This window comes from Xiphophorus hellerii, chromosome 19 (genome assembly GCF_003331165.1).
Source record: "Xiphophorus hellerii strain 12219 chromosome 19, Xiphophorus_hellerii-4.1, whole genome shotgun sequence".
NCBI classification, from domain to species: domain Eukaryota; kingdom Metazoa; phylum Chordata; class Actinopteri; order Cyprinodontiformes; family Poeciliidae; genus Xiphophorus; species Xiphophorus hellerii.
In genome coordinates, this window is record NC_045690.1 from 14386486 (window position 1) to 14401618 (window position 15133).

Below are 15133 nucleotides of genomic sequence, written 5' to 3' on the forward strand. Positions count from 1 at the left end.
AAGACATGTTTGATAAGCATTTTTTTTTATAACAACTGAAGGTGATATAGTTACTAGATTGTGCTATAAAATGGTACTATGTGGCCAGCAGTCAATGATCACATTTAATCCACCTTGCACTGACACAGCAATTCATGCTTTTTAAAGTTATTTATTACTTAAACCAGAAAGAAATATATATTTAATAGCATATTCTTACTGACAAGGACCACTTACAATAACAAATCACATGACCTTACATAATCTGAGTTTACACCATATTCAATCTGGTTTAACAACTGAAGTCTGTATTCAAATTAGTATGGAGTCATTCAGCAGTATTCTGGGAGACCAAATAATTTATTACAGTTAATTCTGTAAAATATTCCATGAGTAATGTGCAGCATATGTTTAGATTTCTCCAGCTTTTATCAAACTAAGCATTATTAAGCATCATCACATGCTTTTAAATAATTTATTTGCAATTTATATAGAAAAAAGATTATTTTTATTTCCAAGGAGATCTTTATTGATGACTAAAACTGAGAAAGAACATTTTAAATTAGCAAGATTCCAACACTATACATAACAAAAGAATAGTCATTTTGAAATTAATAAAAAGTCTAAAATATAAACGACAGAACAGAGAACATGAAATTGTACATTAGCAAGATATAATAGTATATGTGGAGGATTCTGTGAAGGAATATCATCCTTCAAAAAAACGAATTTTGCTTTCAATATGTAGGGGTCAATAATCAACAGATAACACAGCTGTTTTTTTTCACATCTAGAACTAATACTCAGACCAAGTTTTAAATAATGTTAACCAAATTTGTCTCAAATTGTTCCAAGTTCTGTTAGTCTGTTTTTGGATTAGGTTTCTAAACATATCTGATGTACTGTGATTATGATTTTGTAAAGTTGGCTTAAATTTACTCTCTAAAACAGGAATTTACTTAAACTTTTATATTATTGAGGGCTGAAAATATAGCATGATCCTGTCCTGTTTGCATTTACTTCAATCTTAGTCTGTTAAATTGACTTGCACAACCATTTATAACAAGTTAAAGGAAATAATAATTGACAATAATTCATTTTTGAACAACCCCTCACCCCAAAAATAGAAAACACCTTGATGAAATTGAGAATGTGTCACACAATACAACACAATTTCAGGACAAAAACTTCAGTGAAGAAACAGAGGTAAACTACACGCTGTTTTGTTCCCAAAGAGCAAGTCGAGTTTCTCACTGCACACGACACTTGTTTTGTTTCTTCGTTCGACCCAATGCCGTCATCTCTTGATCCACCTCTGTCTTCAACGTGTTCTTCCTCTCCATCTCATTTTTCTTCTGCATCTCCAAAGCTCTTCGTTCGCTCCTCTTTGAGGCCTGTTTTGCTCTCCTAAACATCCACTTGGTGTAGTGTTTGCCATGGTTCTCCTGAATCATTTGATCAATTTTCTCCAGCAGCTCGCGGACTTGTTCCTCACTTGCCACTTCGTTGTTGAAGACATGATATCTACCGGAAAAAGCCATGGCAAACTCTTCAAGGGCTGAACTCTTTGAAATAAACTGCTCAATAGTTTGTTTCTTCAGTTTGTCTCCATGTGTGAACAACAGCAATGAATATTTGGCAGCCTCAGAACCAAACATCTTCAGAATTATCTTCATGGTTTCTTCCTCCTCCTTGGTGAATCTTCCAAGCTTCTTGACCACCAGAAAGACATGGGGACCCGGAGCACTCAAAGAGATGCATGTTTCAATTTTCTTCAGAACATTCTTCTCCTGGAAATTGGTGTCAAACAGTCCCGGCGTGTCAACTACTGTAACGCTTCGGCCTAAGACCTCTCCATCAACCTTCTTACAATCGAGTGTCCAGGAAGATGGACACGCCAGCGACTGGAACACTTCACTTCCTATTATGGTGTTTCCTGTGGCACTCTTCCCTTCTCCGGTTTTCCCCAGCATTACAATCCGGAGTGTGTCCTTGCTGCTCTTCTTCTTCTTCTTAGGTCCTGCAGAAAAGCACAGCAACAACTTTGGTGTCTTTTTTTCTTTTGTTGATGATTCTGTATGGGTCTGAAGTCTGAGGAAACAGTTTGATCACTGTACTATAATCTTAAACAAATTTAACAGCATGAGACTAACATTATATGGAACATTTTTAATAGCATGGCTCAGATTTGACAAAGACTAGACACCAGTCAGAACAATCCGAGTGTGGAAAACCAAGGAGAAAATATCATGGGGACTTAAGCTAAAATAAAACCCCAGTAGAAGCACAGAAAGTCAGTAACATATAATTTCTAGGTTACATAAAAATAATTAAAAAAACATCAGTTTACCATCTGATCTAATCTTTGAAATACTTCTTTTATGACTATAGGTTACAATACATACATATTATTAAAAAGAAACTGAAAACCAGGATCATCATGGTGAAAAATTGATCTTTATTTATGTAAAACAATAAAAAAGAAAGGCAAACTGATCTAAAAAAGCAAAAGTCACCAGCAGTCAGTATATCAGAATCAATACCACCCATGAAACCTCAAATTTAGAAGCTAGTGTGCTGAGACCATGAATCAAACATTGTTAATGTGAAATAAATCAATACGAAAGCTATACAGTTTTGCTATATTTAAAATAGAAATACTTTTATTTTCATGTCATTTTTGTCTTTATTTCTAATTTGTAAAATGTCAGAATGTTACAGTTTTTAAAATCAAAGGGAAAAGTGGAAACAAAATCATAATCATTTCATATTAAATAGATGTACACAATGAAACAATGATGTGCTCCCTCGCCAATCTATTCATCACTGGACTAATGTTTGTGACTTGATTTCAGAGACAATGTACAGTTTCCCAAGATCCCCTGATTTGGATCCCTTAATATTTAGAGAATTCTCAATATATGGAACAGGATTACACACAGCTGCAGTACATGGTTGTAGTTCAACAGTCTTCCAGACAATTAAAAAAAGATTCATACTCATATACTGTATAGCATTTCCTTTCAGGAATAAACAGAAAGGTAGCATTTAATTAGACAAATCTATTTTTTATCCTATCAAGCATGTTTGTTTACTGATTTAATCTATGCAAAATCAAGTTGACAGAAAAGAAGCTGTTGAAAGCTCTACGTATTTCTACATTAATCAGAGACAGACTGAGAGCTGAATTGGCCCCTCTTGTGTTATTGAATGTGACAGTTTTTGCTAACTGATATTGTCAAAGCTCCAACAGCAGCTCCGACTGCAGCTCCAGCAGCGATCCCGACTGCCACTCCGATTGGTCCGCCACACACACCCAGCACACCTCCAATGGCGGCACCGCAGGTCGTGGCCACAGCGATTGTTGGTGCGGTGAGGAATTCGTTTGACTTCTCAGCTCGTCTGCGTGCCTCCTGGTGGTAGTGCATGATCACCTTGGTCTCCTCTCTGCGGTAAACGGTTTCACTGTATTTGGCTCTGAGCTGGTCCAGCTCCCTCTTCTGCTGTTCTTCTGTTTCCTTCAGTATTCGCTCCTTTTCCTTCAATATGGCGGCCTCTGCTTTTTCGAACATTGCATTTGTGTAGTACCCTCCGCCATTGGCCGCAACCATCTCTTCAATCTTGTCTAAAAGCAAGTAGGTCTGCTTTGGATCTTTGATCTCGTTGTTGAAGACGTGGTATCTGCTCTGGCACTTGTCAATCAGGGCTCGCAGGTCTAAGCTCTCTGAAATAAAGTTTTCAATGGTCTGATTCTTCAGCTGGTCTCCATGAGTAAACAGCACCATTGTGTACCTCTGAGCATCTTCTCCAAAGGTGTCCTGGATCATCTTGACTGTATCCTTCTCCTCCTGCGTGAACCTGCCCAACTCAAGAACCACCAGGAAGGCGTGAGGACCCGGAGCGCACAGAGAGATGCACATCTTGATTTTCTTCAACACGTCCTCTTGAGTAAAGTTTGTGTCAAACAATCCTGGAGTGTCAATAACGGCCACATTGCAACCATTAACGACCCCCCTGGCTTTGTGGCATTCTGCCGTCAGGGAAGATGGAGACAGGTCTGACTCAAAAGCCTCCCTCCCAAGGATGGTGTTTCCTGTGGCACTCTTCCCAACTCCAGTCTTCCCGACTAGAATAATTCTCCTCTCCCTTGGGTCTATTCCGCTTGTGAACCCTGTTGGATAGAAATACACCATTCATCATAACAGTGCTGCACTGTTGGCTGCACTGTGCACACACCAGAAGAAAACTGATCTCCAATGTGATAATACTCTGCCAGTGTACCACCAGAAGTAACATGTTTTATTTAGATGCTGTTACAAATGCTACATTCATTTATCAAGTGGATAAAATGTATCCAAACCAACCTGGTCCATGTGCAATCTAAACCTAATTTATGGTTTTGCCAGCCTTGACGACAGTAACCATCTTCAAGTACTGCCAATAGCAAAAAATAAGTTTATTGTCTCATCGGCCCACAAGATCATTTTTGCCAGTTTACCATTGACTCTTGAAGAAATTTTCAGTTTCTGCTCTCTCTTGGGAAGACACTATTTTGCAGGTTAAAACAATTAACTTTTTATCAGTGACTACCTTTTTTTTTATCTATTATTCCTATTTATATCCAGGTATTATGTTTTTCTTTGTAGGTTTTCTAACCTTTTTCATATTGTCAGGTAGGTTGATTAGTAACAACTTAGGTGCATCAAAGCAAAAATGAATCATAATTCTGGGTCTTTAAAGGCTGGATTTAAAATAAGGTATATTTTAAATGTGATTCATGAGGTTTGTTTTTCTCGTTATTCCTTCAGTTTAGCTAATTTTATAACAACCTTTTTTGTTTTGAGTAAACCTTGTTTGTTTTTCTATCTATGAGCTGGATCTTCAACTTTCAGATCTCTGAGTCACTGCCACAAAAATGCTGTGTCATGCTTAGCTTGTGATGTTTTTTTTGTTTGTTGTTTTTAAACAGAAAGAATGTCTAAAAATAGACTCTAAATCTGTACATTTGACAAAAAAAGGCTTCACTTTCCTGTCAGTTTTTCTGCTAAAATTTTGAGGTGTACTCCTGTTTTTTGTGTGTTTTTTGTCCTTTTTAATTAGCTTAATAATTAATCATTTCTGCCCTGCGACAGACTGGCGACCTATCCAGGGTGTACCCCGCCTCTCGCCCGAAACGTAGCTGGAGATAGGCACCAGCAACCCTCCTGACCCCATTAGGGACAAGGGTTAACAGAAAATGGATGGATGGATGGATTAATAATTTCCTTTTTTTCCTTGTGCTTAACAATTAGTAACAATAGTCTGGATAAAACATACTTATTTCTCTAAAAAAGTGAGTTATGCTCTTTTAGCAAAAACCAAAAAAAACTATTTGGAGTTTCAATTCAAACCATTTCTTTTAGATGAACTTTAAATCTCAAACAACTGCTAAATTTATCAACTTCCAAAAGATAAATCAGACAGCAATATTTCTTTTGGGTCAAGAAATAGTTCACCACATGATCTTCAGGTATGTCTGCAGAGCATAATGTTGGTAAAAAGTTAAAACATGAACAATTAATATATTTTTAGAATTACCATTAAACCAGCACAATTAATTTCAATCAAAATCCCAACTTTTTTCAAGCTGACATGCTGAAAGTACTGCTGAGATGGATGCATTTGAACAGAAACCAGAAAACACATTCTGAGTTAAGAATGTCAGCCCGACCCTAAACCAAAGGCAAATAAATGAAATTCCTCAGAGTCCTCTTACCGGCAAATTTTGTCCCGGACATGTTGACAGTCCCAGCTGTTCCTATCGTTCTTTGTCTTTTTTTGAATGAGCCTGTCTTCCTCACACCTGAGCTATCTTATACCTCCAAGTGGGTGTTCCTTTTTAGCTGAAAATATGCACGAATAAGTTGAAGTCAAAAGGAAAAAACAAAAAGAACTATTTTAAAAAACCAAGAGTAACCAGACTTCGATAAAGTTAAAGCTCCAATTTTACGCCTAAAACCTGGTGGGTTATGTTTGCCTCAGGTCAGCTCAGACTAAACTGGGCTGAAGGATCGTCTCTTGAACCAAAACTGGATCTGTTGGTTTGTAGAGCTGAATGAGCTGAAAACATTCCTTTCTACAAACTTAGCACAACATGAAAATCAGGTTGAAGCAGATGTTTGTGAACCTTTCAGCTCTGCAAAAACTGAACAGGGAGTCAGGCAAAGGTAGGCTGAGGGATACAGTTCTGTAATGTTTGCAGGCATCCATTCTGTGATGAATCCTCTCCAGCATCTCAATCAGGTTGACACCTGGACTTTGACTGAACAGTTGCAACACAATGATTATTTGCTTCTTCAGTCATTTGTTTGCACATGTCAATTTATACTCTGACAGGTTTTTCCACTGTGTAGTTGGTTTGTCTCATGAATCTGATTGGTGCAGCAGCATCCAGCTGCAGAAAGCATGCAGTGAAACCTGTTTCTCTTGTCTTCTTTCTGAGGTAAATCTCACTATATTTAGAAGTTGGACACAGAAATGTAGCTTGTTTTCTGAAGCAGCACCTGCAACTGTTCCCTTAATTCTGGTCAAGCCACATCAAATAACGAAAAAAATGGTGATGTATTGTTTGACACAGGTGTAATAGGAACAGGACGAAGCATAAGGGGAGCTGAAACCAGATTAGATTACTACTACTCAGCTCAGTGCAATGCCTGCAAATCACCACAGGGTGCCAGTATTTGCTCAGGATCAATAGGCACATTAAGTTAAAAGTGATGCTGATTGTATGTTGTAGATTTAATGAAATATTTTTTTTTTACGGGAAAATTTTGCATTTGTTTTTTTTTTTTTTTTTTTTACAGTTGTTCTTGTTGAAAAGAATAGCAATCAAGGACATATTGGAAATTATGATATTGATTTCATTATTATTCACTTATTTCTCCTTCCTTTTGGGTAATATTATTTATTTATTTTCTTATTTATTTATAATCTTATTTATCCATTATTTTGAGTGTTATTTTCTACATATGTCTCAGAATGTTTCAGTGATGAATATATTTTGTCTACTTTTAGTTCCTTTTCGTTTTTTTATTTATTTACTTTTGAATGTCTATTTTATTTATTTACTATTAAGAATCCATTTTATTTATTTGTAGATTTGTTTTTCATTAAATATTTTCTTTGTGCATTTAATAAATTAGCACTAGTGTTTCTCTTTTACATTTACAACCCATGTCATTAATAACTGTTTATTTCTGTTGTGAATTCCCAGCAAATATTGTATTTTAATCACACTAATCATCCTTATTCCTCTTCATGTTTCCTGTTCATCCCAGTCGTTCTCTTCATCCCTTTTTAGAGACAGTTTTCAATATTCATTTGGGCCCTCATTTATGTTTACTGACTCTCATCATCATAATGGCATTCATTCATTTTTATGATCAATCGTATAACTATTAATCCCACTTAACCTATTCATCACCATTTTTACCTCTTCTGATCATATTCTTTCCTGCTATTTCTCATCTTGAAGCTGTTTAATAACCATAATGCTCCTCATTCCTCAATGAGGCACTCTATTATCCCACTCATCCTCATCATCCATCTTTATTGTGCTTAATCTAATTATTTTGTCTACAGCCATTTTCATCCCACTCATCTTTTTATATCAAACATCTCTTCCCTTTATTTCTCATCACTTCCTGTTGTTGAAAGATTTCAGTCATAAAAACAAATATCTCTGCTTCATTGTTTAAAAATGATTATATTTTACACACAGGATCGGTTTCAAATAAGATTTCATCTACACACCAATCTAAACCTGAGGATGGTTTTAAACATGCTGAAGGCATTGGGTGCAGTGTAGAGCAAAGCTGAAAGCTACGTCAACCAATCTGACTGCTTGTTAGGAATTACACATGGCAGCAGGAAAGTCATTTTGTATAGACAGATATATAGACTGAACTACTTTTAAATAGCGTATTAGAATATAAAGTTATTAAAACACAAGACAATGTCGATTGGGAATCATGTTAAAGCAGGTATGTGAATATATCAGCACATTACTTGTCACAGATTAATGCATGGGACTCCAAATCTCTGTTTTCCCATATACACACATAAACACAAATAGTTTTCTAAAATCTCCTCTTTGGTGGAAGTTTTTACAAATAATAGTTTTTACTGAGTTTTACTGTGGATGAAAGGTCAAAACACATACATATTTATCTGTTTTCCTAGATATTTGATGACGTGTAGATTAGGCTTCAGGTAACTGCTTTCATTCTCTTATCGTTTGCCTCTCTGGTTTAGTTCAATACTCCCCAAACCAACACCTACTGTATGTTGTCTCTTGTAACTTTTTCTTTTAACAAAGAAGCAAACCTCAGACCACACTCTCCACCTCCTGGGACATCCCAGGCCATTCAACTCAAACATCCCTCTCTTCTGCAGCAGCACCTCGCATCCAATGTGGCCTCTGGCCAGAACATACACATAATTCTTGCAGTGAGTTCCGGGTTTGTTCCTGGTGCAATTCCCAATGAAGCGTGCTTGGAGAACCTCCAGTAGGCATCTGATGGGTTTTTTTTTTTTTTACTCTTATTATCAGTGGAGGTATATATCTTTGAAAGTGCCCAGCTGGACTCAGTATAAATCTAATTAGCAGGCTGGTTGTTATCAAAGAGAGAGAGACATTACTTTCTCCTTCTGCTAGCAGTGCTTAGCTTTAAAAAACAACATGCAGCCATAATAAATTTGTATCAAGCTGGCCTCACATCTAAGAAACTGCTCCAGTTGATTGAACTGTTTTCTGGATCATCAAGCTGACAGACATAGCTACATGTTTAAGGATGACCAAGCAGGCAGAGCAAATTCCTGGATCATCTCCCTTCTGACAAGGGAGCTGTAGATAATCGTGATGTGGCCACTTCAGAAATTGCTCAGTATTTGCAGTGAGTGAGTGATGTACTGCCAACTGGACAAGAACTCTAGCAACTTGTCTAAGATAACTGTTGAGGACAGATTGAAATTCTCCCAGAAATGCAAGGAAGGATTCCAGAAGACTGGTGAAAAGTTATTTTACAATTAACTTTCTTCTGATTGTTTGGGACATTTGGAACATCTTTTGTCTGGGGATTTCATCTCATCCAAGAGGCTGGGCTTCCTCCCAAATCTGAAAACTAACGCAAAAACATCCATGTTTCTTCTAAAGTTTAAACCTTAAAGTTTAAACCTTAAAGTTTAAACCCTACAGTTTAAACCCTAAAGTTTAAACCCTAAAGTTTAAACTTTAAGGTTTAAACTTTAAGGTATATGGTTTGTTAGGGGTTGCAGCAAAAACAGCTGAACTAGAAGCTAAAATATGAAGCCCCACCATGCAATGCATTCTGGGTTCTTTTAAAGTCCATTTCTGATGTTCAGAACCGTGATAATACACATTTCTGGCACCTAGCAGGAGCTCAACAATGAAATCAGAAGCTGAGCTGTGATTTCTGTCTTCAAAACAGAGTTTGAAGACAAATAAAACAAAATAAAACTTGGTTAAAATATCAGACTTTTAAAACCAAATTCAAGCCCCTTCAGAGAAGCATTAAGATAAAACTCCATCATCCAACAGTTATCACTGAGATGACTTTTTAAAGCTGAGCTGAGTTCATTCCAATAACATGAGTTTATTGGAATGAACTCATATTTAATACTTATTTTTATTCCAATAAACATGAATGAACATGAGTTCATCAGTTCCTTTTTACTCCTTAAAAAGTAAAAGGAGAGAAAATCTATTTAAACATTTACTTTTAAGGCCAATTCCTGGTGAGCCGAGCAGCATTGAGGCAAAACTCCTTCATTCAACAGAAACTCAGACGAGTTTTTAAAGCTCAGCTGATTTATTTAAAAAATTGAGCTAAAAAACAAATCAAAATGTATTGAAACCTTGTTGAGGTAAGAGGCCACTGAAGTTAGGGTTAAGTCCCAGCTCAATAAGACGTTCCTAGCCAGACTTTGACTAGGTCGAAAAATGAACTGGAGTCTATGGCAGCTACATGAAAGGAATGGGCTAGGATCACCAAACATGGCGGGGACCTGCAGAAGGTTGGAGGGAGAATACGAATCAAGTTTGGTCAAATGAGCACTTTTTGTACTTCACCAATTTTCCCTTCTGTGCACCACCCAGGTCCGTTTAACAGTTTCAGGACCTGACCAGCACCCCTCAGCATCATTTGCTTGAGAAATAATGAGATTTGGTTAAGTATAAAACGGGCTTTAATGCCAAAAATGATCAAATGTTACAAACCATGCAAGTCATAGAAATGGAACAGAAACAGAGAGACGTTCACCGTCCAGCACTGAGTGTCACATAGCTCACCTTATGGGTGACAGTAAGTGAAGCAGATTGTAGAGCAAGTTCTGCTTTTATTCTCATTCTGTTCCTTCTCTAATTATTCAGTTTCAGTTTATGTGTGATTGTCAGTCTTATGTGATATGGTTATGTAAGCAGCAGTGTGTGTGTAAGCAGATAAAAGACAGAATCCATAAAATAATCTTTGAGATATTTTGAGTGAGAAATTGTTCAAATGAATGGGAATCAATGGTAGCTACATCAAGGGAACAAGCTACGCCCACCAAACTCGGTGGGCATGTGGGGCCCCTCCCATAGATCACTTCCACTTATACTGTTTGAGTTACTTTAAGTGAGAAAACTCATTTTCTGGTTTTCTTCCTATATGCTTGACCCTAACTGGACAAATTTCTTCTGTTCACCAGAAGATTCTATCAATACTAATATTGATATATCTGAGGGCATTAAGTCCATTGAAAATATTTTCTATAAATATTTCCTCCTTATCTGTAGAAGAACAGATAAGGAGCTACTCCAACTTTTACAAATCAATTAGGGGAATCATTTTTTCCTCCAGATCAAGGGCACTAACATGGGGAAGAAGTTTGAAGTCTAGCAAACATCTTCATGGAACAATGGGAAACAGAGGATTCAGGAAATGCATTAAAAAACCATGTTCTACTTCAGATACCTGGATGACATCTGGAGGTCTGGACTCACTCAGAGAAAGATTTTAAACATTTCACTCACACACTGAACACACAACCCATCCATCACATTCAAGTCTAGCTTTAAAGCTGTAGACCTTTTAGACACCACTACATACGAAGGCTCACAATTCAGCACCACACATAAATTAGACATCAGTCCATTTTGAGCCCACTGACCTCACATGCTCTCCTCTATAAAACCAGTTATCACCCAAACACACCTAGGCAAGCCTAATTAAATCACAATTACTCAGATTCCACTGCATTTACTCAGCAGATTTCATGGAGTCCTCTTCAAGGCCGTTCTTCTGAGGGGAAACTCCAGGACTTTCCTGAGGAGATGCAGAGCTTCTTTCCTTGAGTCCAGATAACCAGAGATCTCTCCTGTTCTCCCTCTTCTTACCACATTTTCATCGTCTGTCTGCCAGCTCATTCACAACATCAAGTTCCAATCAAACAACTCACTGTTACCAAATTACAGAATTATTGCAGCCTACAGCAGGAATAAAAACCTATAAGACTATTTGGTCCATGCCTGGGTTAAACCATTGAAGGAACCGGGGTCAAAGGTAAGGGAGAATCTTTCCAACCACTATTTTGGATTAAAAACAAATTTAGTAACAGTTTACAAAACTGAACAATCTGGACAGCCTAAAATCAAAACCTGTGTTTACCTAATTGGATGAAAAAACCTGCCCAAAACCTGCTGGTGAAACGGAAAACCATTCTGACCCGTTTCACCAGCAGATCCAATATTATCAATCAGAAGAACAAACATGTTCCCCTAATTCACCACTTCATAGATCGTGGATGGACTAACCCGAGTTCTTCTGTTCTCCAGCAGAATCTCACCAGGTCCACAGCTGAGTCCGGCATGCTGAGAGACTCTGGATCTCCAGACTCAGAACGCTGGTACCGGTGGGCCTGAATGAGCAGCAGGACAGCTGAGGGGATTCCTAGCAGGACTGACAGTGCTCTGGGGGTCAGGGTCCAGTCTGAACCCTGAACCCCAACCCAATAAAAGGAAAATATCCCTATCACATATGCCACATATCACAGTCAAGGACCCTAGCCCAGTGTGTGTGTGTATATATACAGTATATATGTATATATTATTTATATATTTTTTTAAATCAATAAACAATATTTCTATAAATATTACAGGCTATGTGTGATCCAAACTACACTCTGACGAAATTGAACTCTTCTTAATGGCGATCATCCGATTGGCCAATCGTCACTCATCATGGCTGCCAGCACCACATTGTATTACTAGGAGGCAGAGTAGGGCAGGGTCACATGAAACACACAGAAAGTGCAGGTGCATTTCACTAAATTCATCAATAAATACCTAATTTAAGAAGTAAAACACATTTTATATATTAATTATACTCGGGAATATATAGTCCAGATGTTCAGTTTTATTCATTTTGAACAATAATTTTGTTAGTGGTGCATGTGCACTGATTTATCAACCAGCCGATTTATCAGAGCCGATTTCCATAATTTTGGTAGGGGCAAAAAAAATCTCTCTCTCTCTCTCTCTCTCTCTCTATATATATATATATATATATATTTAAATATATTTATTTATGCCCCACTTTTCAGATTTGTAAAAAAAATGTTCAAAACCATTCATTTTCTTCCTAATTGAAAAGGTGGTACTTCTTTTGTTCTGAGAATTTTAAATATGATAAAAACATTTTTTCCTTTACTCCTAAATTAAATGCTTAGGATTCAAACTGCAAGTTGCACATGGCCATTTCAACTGGTGCCAAAAAGCTAGTGTCTGTGGGTTTAAGAACATTGAATATAAACACACTGGCACCATATTGTGAAATGTGGATTTGCTCAGACATATTTCAAAAGCTGTGAGTGAGTTCTGTCTTTGAAAGAACAGGTTGGCTCATATGGTTCACAAGAAAAGTTATGCAAAACATACTGGAGTATTTTGTAGCACTGAAAATCGTTGCTAGCACTAAAGGCGAGTTTGTAAACTTTCAATTTAAAATTCTATAAAGACAGTATCCAATGTGCTCTCATTAACTCAGTATGTAAACTCTGAATATTTCACAAGCACTGCTTTTGTTTAACATGTTTTGATATTTTTAATCCCATTGGCAAGAAGTGCACACTTTCATTTTCCTCCCATTGTCATTATGGACTGCATTGTCTTCCATTGCAGGTTTCTAGTACACTGGTCACTTAGGTTACCTAGTCCAGCGTTTCCCAACCCTGGTCCTCAAGGCACACTGCCCTGCATGTTTCAGGTATTTCCTTGCTTCAGTCCAGCTGATTTCAATTGATGACTGATTAACAGGCATTTGTTGAACTGCAATCAGTTGAATCAGGCAAATTAAAGCAGATAAACCTCTAAAACATGTAGGGCAGTGTGCCTTGAGAACCAGGGTTGGTCAATAGCACCCATTTTAAAACTGAAAACCCTGAATATCAGAGACAGGTTTATTTAAAGTACTTTATAATTTGTTAGTCCCACCAAGCACAGGTTATTACAGTAATGTGGCCTACCTACTTCACAGGCTTAGTCCATGGAGATGTTTTGTAGAGAAAGTCTGTCCAAACACATATTCAGCTTCTGTGGTAGGCCATGTTTAAAAAAAAACACACTTCCCAATGGAGAGTCACAACATCTATAAACCTGCAAAGGATAAACGGGTGTAAATAATAGTTGGACCTGCACTAGTTTGACACTAAAGTTCATATTAATTCACAGCGATTGAATAGTCTGACTACTGAGAAGAGGAAACCACTTTACTCTTGGGACCATTTCAAAGCAGCTTTACTGGTTTCCAATGTAAAGTTGTCCTTAAATTGGAAGATAAAACTCAAGGCATAGCTAATGATATGGCAAAGCCACAGCCTTCACTCATTGATTTCTATGGTCTAGAATCTACTGCACTTACCATGGACTCAAGTTACACATTTTTCAATGTACAGCTTTATTCAGTCGGCCTAAAAGTCAGAAATTCTTATAAATATACAAAGTTTATCAAATGAAGCATTTCAAAACAAAGCTTCCCAAGACTGAGTTAAGTCTTGTAGCCAGTACAATTTCAAATATCACCTCCCTCATACATAACTTCCATGATACAAGTTTAACCAGGACATTAGAAAGGGACTAGTTTGTTATAGACACTGAAAACTCAACACAAGATAGAAAGTGGAAATCCAAGTGTGCTCAAGATTGTCCAGATTTGCAGCGCTGCAACTTAAACTGACAGCAAGAGTCCAGTCCAGCCAGTCACTGGCACCAAGCACAAACAGGAACCACCAAGAGCAGAGCGAGAAGCAGCAAAGGATTGCCTGCAGTCCTCCTAGGAGTACTTCCAGAGGTAGAGTTGAAGGTGGAATTGGTCACCAATGCAGTACTGCCAACAGTTGGGGTGACACTGGCAGAGACCGAGCTATCAGCAGTTGGGGCAACGCTGGTTAAGTCTGTCTCTTCAGTAGGTGGGGTAATACTGCTGGCAGTAGGCATATTTGGATCATCTTGTGCCCAGACCACCTGCAATAGTCAGAACATTCATTACTGAAAAAAAATTAATTAAAAAAATAAGCCTGCATGCAAGTTCTGAAAAGTCATTTGAAACCTATTGTCCAAACTGACTTACAAAATACCATACCAAAGGATTTTTCAATAAACAAACCTGAGATAAAATTTGAAAAGCCAGTAGGACAGCTGTAAGGACCACACCATACACTTTCTTCATCTTGGCAGCAGTACACCAGACCAATGTCTGCTGCACTTTTCTGATCAGTCCTGAAATGAATGTCCAAAAAGCCCATTCCCAGGTTTTTATACCAACCAGTGAAACCATCAACTAATAGAGGACACCTGTTGTCTATGTGTGGCCTTCAAGAACCATGGGGGAATAACATTTTGATTTAAATGTGAACCACGTTATAGAGCTGTTGCAAAAAGTAATGTTTTTAATCTGAGGAGTCTTCTAAAACTGCATTAAAAAACCCTAATAATGAGTTTATTTGCATTTAACCTGAGATCTTGAAACTTAAATGTGTAAATACTGTCTAGTAATAGAGTTAAGAGTCACTTAGACAGTAAAAACCATTTTGTCACTGGAGGAATTTTACCCTATTCAGA

At 37.4% G+C, this 15133-nt stretch overlaps 2 protein-coding genes and 1 long non-coding RNA gene across 3 annotated transcripts; all 3 read right to left on the reverse strand.

Annotated features, from left to right (window-relative positions):
- Positions 1-1229: 1229 nt before the first annotated feature.
- LOC116709234 (GTPase IMAP family member 4-like) lies at positions 1230-1952 on the reverse strand. The gene has a single exon (XM_032547652.1). The coding sequence runs from the start codon at positions 1950-1952 to the stop codon at positions 1230-1232; it is 723 nt and encodes a 240-aa protein (XP_032403543.1).
- A 181-nt stretch (positions 1953-2133) lies between these two features.
- LOC116709581 (GTPase IMAP family member 9-like) lies at positions 2134-6090 on the reverse strand. Its single transcript, XM_032548213.1, has 2 exons — positions 5735-6090; positions 2134-4150 (listed from the first exon to the last, which is right to left on the reverse strand). Exons 1-2 carry the CDS (start codon positions 5754-5756, stop codon positions 3183-3185), a joined length of 990 nt encoding a protein of 329 aa, XP_032404104.1. The 5' UTR covers positions 5757-6090; the 3' UTR covers positions 2134-3182.
- A 7859-nt stretch (positions 6091-13949) lies between these two features.
- On the reverse strand, positions 13950-14873 carry LOC116709371 (uncharacterized). The gene is made up of 2 exons (XR_004336856.1): positions 14679-14873; positions 13950-14536 (listed from the first exon to the last, which is right to left on the reverse strand). It is a non-coding gene; the product is annotated as an uncharacterized LOC116709371 (long non-coding RNA).
- Between the last annotated feature and the right edge of the window lie 260 nt (positions 14874-15133).